Raw genomic sequence first — 14,208 nt, forward strand, 5'->3', positions numbered from 1 at the left:
CACTCATTTGTCCAGCATAGGAGTTACTGAACTGGAGGTGGAAAACCTCTTAAGGAAGCCTAGAGTGCCAAAAAAAAAAAAAAAAACTGATAGCTAATGTAGAATTAGCACTGACCAGGTGTATTTCATGTATTTCTGCCTTAGCCCTGGCTATAGGGTAGTAACTTACTGAATACAATTGTAATATGCTTCGGAACCTTCATGACATTTTGAAACATCAGTTTTGTCCTGAATGTGTGCATCTATATTCTATAGTAAGACTTTTTAATTTGTCTTAATTATCATTTATAATTTTTAGCACTCTTCAGGCTGCAGCTCAACCATATGGAAAAGTCTTCTGCATCACTGAAATCATTGGAATGACGCTTACCAGCTATTTTGCACCTAGGCATGGCTCTCAAACTTCAACACACAAAACTACAGCATCACATTCAAATTCTGAACCAGTAGCTGTACCCAAAGTTACTTTGAATTTGATTGAGTGCAATAGAAAATATTTGGCCTGGGGAGGAGTTGACATTGGTAACTCAGTGTAAGAAAAGCTAATTTTACATTCTGAATATTACTTTTTTATTATGCTGAGTAAAAATAAGTTCCATATTTAGTTTTTACTTTCTTCTATATCTAATATATAGAAGAAAGTATTGGATTCGTGCAAATTTTCGAATTTCGAATTTTGGCGGATTCGAACGTTTTGAGGTGTGCTGAGTCCATTTCGACCATTTTTGGAAAATGTCTGTCTGTCTGTCTGTGTGTGTGTGTGTGTATGTATGTGTGTGTGTGTGTGTGTGTGTATGTGTGTCACGTCTGTGTGTGACCAGTTTTTTGTGGCCGCTCTACAACAAAAACTACCGCATGAAATCGAACGAAATTTAGTACACATATGTGCCCCTATGTGAACTTGTGCCATTAGTTTTTGGCGCGAATTCCTCCAAGGGGAGTGGAGCAATGGGACGTTTTTCGAGTTACGCGTGCTTGCTATTCCTCAGGAAGTAACTGGCGGAATCAAACAAAATTTGGTCCATATGTTGGTATTAACAGGAATAGGTGCTGATTCAATTTTGGTGTCAATAACTCAAACGGGGGTTGAGCTATAGAACGTTTTTTGTCGTCAATTGTGACTGCTGTATCTCAAAAAATAATGAACGGAATGAAAGAAAAAATTATCGGCAAGTAGCCCTTAGTGGGTATAAGAACTGATTTTATTTTTGTGTCAACAGCTAAAAAGGGGGGGGGTAGCGCAATCACCCGTTCTTTTTTTCCATTTTGAGTGCCCTATCTCAAGAAGTAATGCTACGTTCTGGTTGAAATTTGGAATATATGTGAATCCATATGTAAACAGGCTTTGGTTCAATTTTGACGCCGATCGCTCCAAGAGGTGTTGATTTTTTTTTTTTTTTTTTTTTTTTTTGCGAATAAAAATATTTTTATTAATGCAACGATAAGAAAGATAAATCGTAATAGATTGTCGTCTGCGTATTTCTCGTGATTTTAATTGTATGGAAATGATAGGAAATATTATCTCAATGATTTAAAATTTTTAACTGTTGCCATCTTATGTTTGTTAACAAATAAAATATTTGTAATTAATTCAAGCAAGGCTTTTAAAATAACTTTCAATTTTCGCTCTTTGCTTTACTTTTGCAATAATGCAGACATTGGGATGGTGGTCAAGTTTTTTCATGTGTAATTTTGTTTTTGTTGGGAATATTGCTTCCTCGTCAAGCATGGGGAGGGATCAGAGAAAAAAAAAAAATATATAGAAGAAAGTTTCGTGATGGCCACAACATACTAGTTTATGTTGTAAATAACAAGTCTTACAACAATGAGCTGTGATTTGTTCTTTTCTTGTAAAAAATATTTTTTCACTTAGTTGTGTATTTTGATGGTTCTTTAATCAATTGTAATGATAAAACTCATTATGAAGCATATTTTGATTGTTATTGTAAGGAAGCTGTGCCTCGGCTCACTAACATCTGAAAAGCACTATGTGATTCTTTGGAGTTCTTCTCGTGGTTTCAGTTGTTTATCTTGCTAACCTTTCAATTAAATGTTTCTGCTAGTAGTTCGGAATATTATTTCCTTGGTTTGTTTTGTTTATTGGAAGACAAAGCTTAAGAGAAAGTGTTCATAATGTTTTTATTCAGACACAATATTTAATTGGTAGGTATTGGTTTAGCAACATTTAATTGGCTAATGTTAAAGTAAATTATCTCTCCTAATCATTTATTTTAAAATCAAGAAAAATAATACGAAATAATATGTTACACTTATTTAAAAATAAAAAAAACGAAGAGGTACAGTGCAACCTTATGTGTTAGGACTAACTAGTACCAAAGGCAATCCAGATAAACAAAAATCAGGTTAAAATCAATAATAAGCATAACACATTCTTTAATAAGCAAACCGATCTTTCGTTACAGCAAAAAACTATGTTTTGAACAAAATTGCATTAAACTGTTACTCACAACTACTTAATCATTCATAGTTCAGGTGCAGTGTTGTACCGGTGCTCCTTGTACGCAAGATTATCACTATATTTAATCTCACATTCCACAGAGAAGTTGTACTTTTATTCAAATTGAAGACAGAATGTTTGGCAATTTTATAGTTCTGTTTTTGCTGTTATAATTTAAAATTATTATTCAAGTAAATATACAGTCAATTTGCGATAACTCGAATCTAAAGGGACCGACGAAAAACTCCGACTTATCGGAAGTTCGATTTACCGCTAATTTCGGTTTTCGACATTTTAATGTTAAAAAGCATCGAATTTTTTAATTAATATGTACATATAACAGACAAAATTACAAAACTTGAAAGTTTTTAAGCACAATGTGCACAGTTTAATCAAAATTGTTTAGAGAAGCTAAATGAAAAGCATTGTTTTGATTTTGATACTGCTGGAACCACTTGAATAGAGCTGATTCTACTTCAAAAAAGGTGCACATTTTCATTCGTTTTAAATTCGGATTCATGGACTCTACCGCTTTAGAAGTTTCTCTTTTTCTTTTAATATTATTGACAGAGTACTTGCTTAGACATCTTTAAAATAGTAAAGAAAACTCACTCTGTCTCTCAGGAACTTATCAGCATATGATTGAACTAAAGTATGAAGGGGAACGCATCTTTACTTTTAGGTCAGCCTTTGAATAAAGGTACAATCATTTGACTTGACAGCTTAAAAGCAAATTCTTAGTCCAGCAATGTGTCAAAGTGTAAACAGTACAGTACAACAAGAGAAAACAAGCTATTTTTCTGTCACAGTCACTTGCTTCTTTCTTTTTGTTTTTTCTTTCTTTCGAAATAAAATTTTAATGATCTTTGAGAAAACTTCGAGTTATAGGAAGTTAACTTCGAGATATTGAGAATAAGTAGCATAGAATTAAAGACAAAGGGGTTGGGTCTTGATAAAAACTTCGAGTTATAGTAATATCGAGTTATTGGATATATCGTTATATTGCAAATTGACTGTATATATATGTTTGAATTTACATAATTGACTCGGATAAATAAAATATTCAGAATTTAAACAACAATTAATTGGAGTTAGCTTTGCCAACAGTTATTCATAAATTCGACTTGTTCTGCATCCCTCTATGTTAATGTGTATAATATAATGCTTTCTGAACTTGTTAAACAATCACAATTGCTTATTGTTTTCACTTGACTGTAGCTGATGTCCTATCCTTTTTTGTGGTCCACTGGCCTCCGCACGTGGGTGTTTCCCCTGGGCTCACAAATCGAATTTCTATTGATATTAACTTAATGCAAAAGCAGAGAATCAAAAACTACTATAATCACAAACAGAAAATCTTTACAAATAATTTAAAAAAAAAAACGCTTTCATAGAAACATTCTTTTATACACCACAGTGAAAAAAATCGCATATTTAAGTTCAGACTTTTTTCTTGCCCTTCTCTTCATTTTCTTTCGTTTTGAAACATCAAAAAGTGGTGGGTTTTTTTTTCTTTCTCAAACTGAATGTGAGGGTGTAAGGTTTTATGAATAACTTAGGTTTTTTGGTGTTTAAATTATTCTCTTACCTGTGGTTTTTAATATTTCGATATTTAAAAGCATTTCTGAACTGTTTATTTCTCATTTTAATCTGGATTACTATTTAAATTTAAAGTTTTATGAACAATCAACCAATAGCACTTTTTAGTGATCCAGAAAACCTGGAAGTTCAGATATCCGAGGTAGCAATGATCCCAAACTTCCTGGATAATTGGTTCTCTTCTGTATGTATCAAAGAAAGAAAAAAAAAAAGATAAAATTAATTTGAATTTTGACATCTGGAATTCAAATTATGTTTTTCGCAATCACAAGTGTTTATATGTAGGTGTTTGTGTCTGTGTGCATGTGTGTGTGTATGTAGGCGTCTGTGTTTGTGTGAAGGCATGAGTGTGTGGATGTATGTGTAGGATATGGACGCAACTTGGAGACTTTTCGCTTAAGGAGCAGCATCGTGAGGCCGGCCGACGGTGGTGCTGCAGAGGGAGGCGGGGGGGGGGGGGATAAAATCATAGGAACATCAAAACCGTCAAGTGAGAACAATAAGCTATGTGACTGCTCAAAAAATCTACTATAGACGTTGCACCAGTTTTCAACACCACAGACCAAATTTAAACAGTTTAAAAGCAAAGTTTAACTGTGAAGAAAACTGGATTGCAGTTTAGATATATTTTAAAGGTTTTATGAACAACTTATACATTTTAAAACTTTAATTCCAACAACCACGCACTTTGCCTAATTTTGTATGGCGACCAAAAGTTTCAATATGGTGGATGTAAAAACATTGAACAATCACTTTGATGGATGTTTTGTGAAGTTATGAACTTTTATTGGCATAATTACTGTTCATGTTCTCCTAAATTTGAGCAATTCAGTACAAAAGTGATGTTCAGCAACTTATTCACAAGACAAAACTTTTGGAAATGTTTCCCGAACAACACGTGAAATTCTTGACATTTTTCTGATTTTAGTACAACCTTTTTGACAAAACACTAAAGAAATAAATACAGACACATTCTGTAATAATTTGATATTGTCTGACCTTGAATTAAGGACTTTAATTTCAGTAAAGGCCAAACTATGAAAAATGCTGGAAACACTGAATTCTGGATTCGCAAAAATTTTTTTTGTAGTTGATTATGTGAAAATCAGTTTATTTAAAACAGTAACATGCACTAATGCTATCAGAAATTAAAAACCAAAATGATGATCACAAAAAAATTCATCCTTTTCATACACAAACATGAAAATCAGGCATAATTCCAATCATTTTTAAAACATGTTAATTGCATCTTATTTTCTCATCTAAGAAATATTTTATTTGCCCAGAACTTGACAAAATATCTAAATAATAATAATAAAAGTCATATGGACCACTCCCATTGTATGTGCTGCTGCTCTTATTCCAGAAAATAAGGTTTTATTTGTTCACCAAAGTAATCAACATAAGTTTCTAAATTTGTTGAAACCATATTCATATAACACAACTCCACTGCTTTTCATAACCTTTTATTAACTACTCTCTACACTCAGACAAGTACAAACACAGAAAACTACATGCAAAGTTAAGAATGAGATTAACCAGCTGGCTTCTCTGCGTGCCCTCTTTACTGGTGAAGAGTCTCTTTAGCATTACTCATATGCCATTTGTTGCCAAAAGAAAAATGCTGATGCAAAGTCAAGATTATCTTGTTTTATATATTTTATATTTTTTTAGTTTAAAGGATCCTCATAATGCTACATAAGATATTAAGAGATTTGTGTCTTGTAAGAACTTATGCTAGATTTCAAAATTGTTTGAATTGCTTCTAATCAGTATAGTATTGTATGTTATGTAATGTAGCGAAATTTTTTATCTTACCAATAAGGCTGTATGTGATTTATAATTCACCAAAAATAATTATTTCTTAGTAAGATTTTTAATCAGATCTATTTTGCTTCTTTTAAAACCTTTTTGAAATAGTATTCCTATTTTATTTTTAGGACCAAGTCTTTTGTTATTAGAAATGCGTCAAGTAGTGCTTTGCAAGCAAAATTATTTGTTAAAGAAAATTCTCACAGTTTTCAGGTACGAAATGTAATATTCTTCATCTTTGATCTAAAAAATTTTCTGATCCATACATCTTTTTTGTAGTGTTACTTTTTGAAAATAAATCTGATAAATTATTTGGAAGGTGTAAAATGCATAAATGTCACCATCATTTTTAAATGAAATGACTTTTTCTTAACATGGGGGGAGGGGGGGGTCTTGTACTGTTAGGTGGATTTTAATCTTTTGAAAATTATTAACATTGTTTCCTTTATTTTCGATTTTTGCCTAAATCATTAACTTCAGTTGGAAGGACAAAATTAATTTTTAGAAAATTAATTGTTAACTTTAAACAGTAATGAACAACGGCTGCAAAAATTGGAAGGGGAGGGTTGTGAAGGGATTGTATTTAAAAGAATTTAATGAAAAAAATTGGGGGATGCATTCAGTACACCCATAATTTTTGCCACTGGTTCTGTGAATTCAAATAAAATTATTTTTTAGGATTTTATTGTTTTGACAAAAAGAGATGGAAGGGGATGATTTTGAAATCTATGCTGTTATGTTGATTGTCTCGCTTCTGGACATCAGTTAAAAAAAAAAAAAAAAAAAGAAAAAAAAAAACGAAACATTTGCTAAACATTGATTATTATGTAAAGATTGATAATATCTTTGAAAAATTATATAAAAGTAACACATTATTAATTTTTTAAAAAAAATATTACCAAATGATTCTGTCAATATGATGGTATAATTTTTGCTTGTTTTGAATTGTCGCAGCTTTTAGATAATTCTGATCTCAAAACAAGCTGTATGACGATTGGAATGGATCCGGGTGAGGAGAAAAGCATTGATGTTGCTTTCAAGCCTGTCCAAATTGCTAATTTTTCTGGCCTTCTAGCTGTTAGACCTATAATTAGGAATGAAAAGAAAGTTTTTTCTGTAAGTAACTACATTTTAGACATCTTTCTGTGGTGTATGAGACGGGGCTACAAAGGTTTTGTGTGAAAGTTTTAATTTTAAGTTTTAAGGATATTCTGTTATCTTTAAACGTCTTTCCCATTATGGATAAGGATGTTCTGTTAAGGGGGGTAGGGTTTTGCAATTTCGAAAAAGTTATTTTTTCCTTTTTTTTTCCTCTTGTAATTAAACATATCAAAAATGTATTCCTAAAATTTCAAGTCGTTCCAAGAAAATTTCTCAAACTTATCAAGTATTCAGTCTGCTACTTCAAACTGTCGCTCCGACAGCTGCCGAAGAATATAGCTTTTCTGACAAGCTGCAGACACTCAGAATGTCAGTGCTGCTTGCTTGGGGTTAGTTAAATATACAAATAAATAATGAAAAAAGAAAAGGCTGAGGAAACCAAAGCTGCTGCTGGGACTGTCTTCTATTGAGCTGGAATTGATGCCTTTTAGCTTCTAAAACTTTAACCCGTTTTTCTCAAAAAGACTTTTTCAAAGTCGATGTTCACTCCCATTTTAAAACCAATTGGCCGATCCATTTCAAATTTTGTACACACATTCTGCATATAAAAAATCTTCCCCCCTGCGTTGAGTTTCAGTTTTTTTTTAAATGCGATTTTTACTAACAAAATAGTGGAATTTTTCGTCAAAAATAGCACTTTTAACTTCAAATAACCGCCAAAAATTTTAAATCAAACAAAAAAAAGATTTGAGAACGTAGGGGGGGAGGATTACTTAATACTTTGACTAAATTCAAATAGAATTTGATTTCCAGTAAATGTCAGCTGAGATAACAATGAACACTGCAAATAATCTTTCTCCCAAGGTGCTCTGGGGAATCTTTGTCACCGGCTTGTCTGTGGATATTTTTTGATTGAAAATTTATAGAATATTCTTAAAACCATGTATAATAATGCACAAAAGGTTTAATAAATTTAATCGAACCATTTTGTAAATAATAAAAAAAAAAATCGTAAAAAAAGTGAGTTTTTTTATGCTGAAAACCTTACTCCCCCCCCCCTCTTCCTTAAACAAAAATGTGACAGAAAGAATTTTAAATAAATCATCTTTTCTTTTACCCATTTATACACATCTCATTTAGGGCTAAAACTAGAGCATTCAAAGTATAGTGCTTACTCTGAAAATGTTTGAGAAAGAAAAATTTTTTTTTTATTGGAGAATAAAAATTATAGGATTATAAAAAGATGGGGCGGGGGGGGGGCGATTAAAGAGAAATAAAAGCATTGATTGTGTAGCAGTTACTCTGAAAAAATATATATAAAATCACTTTAGAAGCATGGCAGGAATTTGCAATTATTGTTTTTGAAAAAAAATTGCCACTTTTGGGTCATTCCATGTCAAGTGATCCAAAGTTTTTTCCCTCACCTTTTTGTATTTCTTTGAAATTTGGCTCATCAATTGTACCCTTTGAGGTAATCAAAAGTCCAAATTTTTAGATTTTTATCTCTATTATTTTTTTATTTATGACACTTTGATTTTTCGAAAAACCCGCTTTTTTTCATGGCTGTTTGAACACAAAATGGACGATAACTCAGCACCAAATATAGATAGAAAGATTTGGTAAAAAGCATTTTAAAGTACATGAGTTGCTGTTTAATTGGATATGCAACATGACTAATTTCAAAAACAATTTAATTTTTAAAAAATGAAATTTAAATTTTAAATTTAAATTTCTCAGAAAAGGTATAATGAATTTTTTTTTAAAAATTCTCAAAAATTTGTTTGTATTTTATCTTCATTCGTGCAAAGTTTCAAGTTGGGATCTCAATGAGATCATATTTTTATGAATTTTTAAATAAAATTTGACTTATGAAATAATGACATTTTTCAGTTTCTAACTAGTTAAATATAGGGTTCTCTTACTAAGGATGGTCTAGTAAGTAGTAATTGATCATGGCTATGCTTGAAATGAGCTGACATGAATTTGTAGATTGGTAAACCCCCCCCCCCCCCTCTGCCACACAACCACTTTTTATCTTTTTTTTTTTTTTTTCAAAACTGTATTTAAAAAAAAAAGCTGGCACGTAAGAGTTATCATAATAAACTGGGATGCACGCTGCTAAACATCAGTAGTGACTACGGCTTATAAATGGGGGGGGGGTCATAAAAACTAAAAGTCAGAAAAACTTTAACAGACAAATAGAACCACTCATTTGCAGCTTTTTTTTCTTTCGGAAAGTGGGACGATACGGGGAGGGGGGAGAGCAATCTGGAATGAAGCTTAACAACATGGAAGGTTATGCTCAAACTAGCAAAATTTGTTTGATCTATAACTGCTTTTAATATATGTATAAATAGATCTCGCTGCATTGCCCTCCTTTACAACTGAAATTAAAAAGAAAACTAGCATTAAAGAAAAGAAGACCGCTGCACTCCAAATGTTGTAGAAAGACAGTTTTATGCGGAGATGCATATGATCTGATACTTAGATTGATTTTTAGTTTAGTGTGAAAAGAATGAAACAACATGGGGGGAAACACTCCTATTTTGCTATGATCTTGGGGCAAACTATTTCTTTCCTCCCTCCAAAATTGAAAGTTGGCGCAGGGGTAGGGAATGAAATGAATCATAACTTTCCTTATCAGATAGTGAATTAATCAAGTACATTTTGTGAAGTTTGGATTGAAAAAGAAACACTTGGTCCGGAAAAAAAAGCGTCAGGTGAGGCGTGATACTAGTATAGTGTTAATCGTATGTGTGTGTGTGGGGGGGGGGGGGTAATGTACTTTGTCTTGCTTTAAAGAAGAACATTTACCATCTTTTAATATGCTTTCTATTCGTTTTGTTTTATTTTATTAATTTATTTTTTGCGTTTTGAAAATAATTTTGAAAAAAAATAATAAAAGTGGTGGTGCTGAGGGGGGGGGGCTTTTTTCTTGCTTTAAAGAAGATTATTTACCAATTTTTAATAAGTTTACTATTTATTTTGTTTTATTTATTTATTTTGAATTTTGAAAAGTTTTGAAAAAAAAATTAAAAGTGATGGGGGGGGGGGGGTTGCCAATCTACAAATTCATGTCAGCTTATTTCAAGCATAATCATGATCAATTACTACTTACTAGACCATCCCCAGTAAGAAAACCCCATACTTAACCTAGTTAGAATCTGAAAAATGTCATTATTTCACAAGTCAAACTTTATTTAAAAATTCATAAAAATATGATCCCATTGAGATCCCAACTTGAAACTTTGCACAAATAAAGATAAAATACACACAAATTTTTGAGAATTTTTTAAAAAGAATTCATTATACCTTTTCTGAGAAATTTAAATTTAAAATTTAAATTTTATTTTTTTAAAATCAAACATTTTCTGAAACTAGTCATGTTGCATATCCAATTAAACAGCAACTAATGTACTTTAAAATGCTTTTTACCAAATCGTTCTATCTATATTTGGTGCTGAGTCATCGTCCATTTTGTGTTCAAACATCGATGAAAAAAAGCGGGTTTTTCGAAAAATCAAAGTGTCATAAATAAAAAAATAATAGAGATAAAAATCTAAAAATTTGGACTTTTGATTACCTCAAAGGGTACAATCGATGAGCCAAATTTCAAAGAAATACAAAAGGGTGAGGGAAAAAATTTCCCAAATTTTGGATCACTTGACATGGAATGACCCTTTTATAAAAATCTGCCTTTTAAAAACTGGCAATTTATTGCTTTTCTTAAAGCAAAATTCACTCATGAAATAGAATGTTAAAATGATTTATACAGTATAGTGCCCAAAATCCGCTTCCTTTTTTTTTTTTTTTTTAATTTAAATTTCCTTTGTTTTCTTATTTTGAATAGTGTGCTATCATTTTATACAAAACTAAGATGTTACTGAATGTTACTGAACTAGGTTTAATGATTATTTGTAATATACAGCATGCCCCTGTGTTATTTATCTCAGTTAATGGGATGGAATGGTTGGTGGTGGGAATAGTTGGTGGGGGGGGGGATGAGAATTAAAAAACAAAAAATATTATACTCAGAAATTCATTTGCATTCTATTGCTTTTCATGTTCAATATCCCCCATGTAAACAGACTTTAATAAATGCAGCAGGCAAAGGGCAGAGCTGCAATTTTTTTTTTTTTTTTTTGGCACTTTTGTCTTTTATTGTATGTTAGCTTTATTGTACTAACTTGCTTATTTGGTTTCTGTTGAAAAGAAAGCGCGAAAAAATCATCTAATTCCAACATTTACCTATGTTAGTATTGAATTCCAGAATGCGTCTCTCAAAATAACTCGCTCCTTTCTGCAGATACTAGAATTTACCTGCTCTTGGTAGTATAAGGTTATAATGTCTCCGTACATCAAGTATTATTTGCAAGTTTTCTCACTAAAACTAAATTTATCTATCCAGAAGAGAATGGAGTTGTTACCTTCAATCAAAAGTAGTACTTTTAGTCATTGAAATTGATAGAATAAGCAAAGAAAATAAGATGGACCCAGAAAATTCTTTCATTTTCCCAACAGTTATTTTTTAATTAATTTTTTTAAATGTCCAATTTTGCAAACAAGGCGTGGTCTTGATGACGTCACAAATGATGCTCTTTGGCGCATCTTGTACCGTGTTTCCACGTTATTATAATCAAGAAGCGAATTAAAATTGCGCTCTGTGCTTGCTATCAACCATATCATTGCCAATACATGAGTAAAGATGCGAATTAAATATTTTGATCTGTGAATGGCATCACAGAATGGCATTTCATCATTTGTGATGTCATCGGAAAAAATGTAAACATTGAAAGCACACCGATTTAAGCAATTTTTTAAAAATATTAAACTTAAACAAATTATTAAAAAAATGGTTAGATCCTATGTTTTTAAGCATGTTCTTTCAGAAAAAAATACTTTTAAAATTTTAGAAACAACCCCATTATATCAGTAAGTGGAAATGATTGTGATTTAGGTTATGAACTCTGAATGCCTCATATATGTATTCTCTTTTGTTCAATCTCATTTGTTACCTCGCCTGCTCTTAGATTCCTATAGAAATCCATTTTTTTGCTCTCACAAAAACAAATAGTTTGCCAGCAGTGATATGACTACTTGCTAATTTTATCTTTTTAATATTTGCTGTCTCATTTCCCTCCTCATACTGTGGTTAGTGCTTGATTTGTTTTTATCGTTGGTTTGTTAGTTTAATATTTTGATGCTGTTTACTTTTGTAGGATAGATAATTATATGATATGTAGACAGATAATTATTTTGCCTTTACTAAAAATGACTCAATTAATTAGATCATGATCTATAAACTATTTTATGTACCCATTTCATATATATATTTTGACAAAAAATATATTTTCAACTGTAATATTTAGATACCATTAAGTGGCTATGGTGGAATTAGCAACGTGAAAGTCTTAGGACTACCTGATCGGAAAGGTGTTGGTTATTATCTGGATATAGGAGTTCCTACTCATGGTAAAAATGTGATGGAGCAGTTTATGATTCAAAATATGGGATCCCGTGCTGCATTTGTGAAAATTTTTCTCTCTGCAGGTATTTCATGTTCTATTATTAGTTATATATATATATTTTGTTGAATAACTAAGTAAAGTATGAAATTTTTCATATATATATATATATATATATATATATATATATATATATATACAGGGTGTCTCAGTTAATTGTTTCAGAGCTTCTAAGAGGGGCAGGATGCATTCTGACAACTCGATGAGGGGTCTGAAGTGCTTTCCTAATCCGAAAAATTCGAGATATGCCGGGAATATTCCAGACTGTTCGGAGTTCCATGCTCGGAAGATGTGAGGTGTGCATTGTAGCCGGTGGGAAACATTTTGAACACTTACTTTTACCCATGTACCTTTTGCTTTTTTACATGCATTATAAAAAGGATTTTTTCACTTACGGTCTGTTAACTTTTTGGTGCTTTTGTGTATATCACTGCTTCAGGAAAGCATTTTCGACCCTGCATTGCTGTATGATTTCGAGTCAGGATGTATCCTACCCCACTTAGGAGTTCTAAGATGTTTAACTGAGACGCCCTATGTATATTTGCTGTTCATTCAAAATTTTTTAACTTTTTCAATTGGAGTAACTTTTAAATATCTATTTTTGTTACTCCAAAAATGTATATGTATATTGTTTAAACTTTTTACCAAAATTCATGCTTAAAGCATCATTGGTTTAAGTTTTTTTTTTTTTTTTTTTCATTTTATTCAAATATGTATGTGTATGCATGTATTCAAATGCGTAACAACTGGTCTCATTCATCACTACTTTTCTTCACACTCATCTTTTAATGCAGTGCCTTAAGATTTTCTTGTTGTTTTCAATAAACAAAAGTCCTGAATACAGTGCCTAACTAACAAAAATGTGGAAACTATTTTCAAGACTACTGCCATGCCCCTTTTTCAACCAATATAGATAGTTATGAGAAATCCCATCAGCATGATAAAAAATAAATTTCATTGATAAATTAAGAGTTAAGCATATATTTCTTCCTCTTTCAGTTTAAGTATCATTAATAATCAATTTTTTTTAAGAAGCAGGAGCAAAGACGTAAGGGAGAGTGGCCCAAAGCGGGTAGATCGCCCAAAGCAGGTAGGCCTTTGTATGCCCCTTCGCCCCATAATATGTAAGCGGCGATGCATAAGTATGTTGTGTTTACATGAACAACTCCAAGTTTTTATCAGTCCCAGTGAAGGGGCATAGTGCGACCACCAGGCTTAAAATAAAAAAATGATACATTTCTTTTTTAAAAAATTAAGTTTTGGAACTTGTGATTAGTTGAAGACCAGCTTATTTTTTTGATTGTCAATAACATTACATTATTCTGTCACCATCCACATACAAACTACAATAGTCAATTCGTTTGTTTCTTTTTTAAATTTTAGGTTATAATTATTGAAATAAAAAATGTGCCTTTGGGCAAAGCGAGTCAGGCGAAGCAGGAATAGGATTTAATCATATATTTATTATAATTTTTTAACTAATGTGCTGACTTAAATTTTCTATTTCAATAGGATAAGTACAACTTTAAAAAGTTATTTTTTAGGATGGCAATTAGTCTATTAATTTAATCAGTTATTTCTTTATATTTTATAAACAAATGTGGTGACTTTAAATTGGAGAAGTACTACTGTTTTATATATATTTTTTTATAATGGCAGGTAGCTAGTCAACTCTTTTAATCATTTATAACTTCATATTTGATTGGCAAATGT

At 31.4% G+C, this 14,208-nt stretch overlaps 1 protein-coding gene across 1 annotated transcript in view; it reads left to right on the top strand.

The window, feature by feature from the left end:
• The first annotated feature begins 369 nt into the window (after window positions 1-369).
• LOC129229930 (centrosomal protein of 192 kDa-like) overlaps window positions 370-14,208 on the top strand; it is a 50,376-nt gene continuing 36,537 nt past the window's right edge. The window contains exons 1-4 of the mRNA XM_054864310.1: window positions 370-532; window positions 5,998-6,082; window positions 6,824-6,985; window positions 12,340-12,520. Of these exons, the coding sequence (XP_054720285.1) occupies window positions 6,857-6,985; window positions 12,340-12,520 (310 nt within the window). The 5' untranslated portion in view covers window positions 370-532; window positions 5,998-6,082; window positions 6,824-6,856. The remainder of the gene's footprint in view (window positions 533-5,997; window positions 6,083-6,823; window positions 6,986-12,339; window positions 12,521-14,208) is intronic.

Source organism: Uloborus diversus, chromosome 9 (assembly GCF_026930045.1).
Source record: "Uloborus diversus isolate 005 chromosome 9, Udiv.v.3.1, whole genome shotgun sequence".
Classification (NCBI taxonomy): Eukaryota; Metazoa; Arthropoda; class Arachnida; order Araneae; family Uloboridae; genus Uloborus; species Uloborus diversus.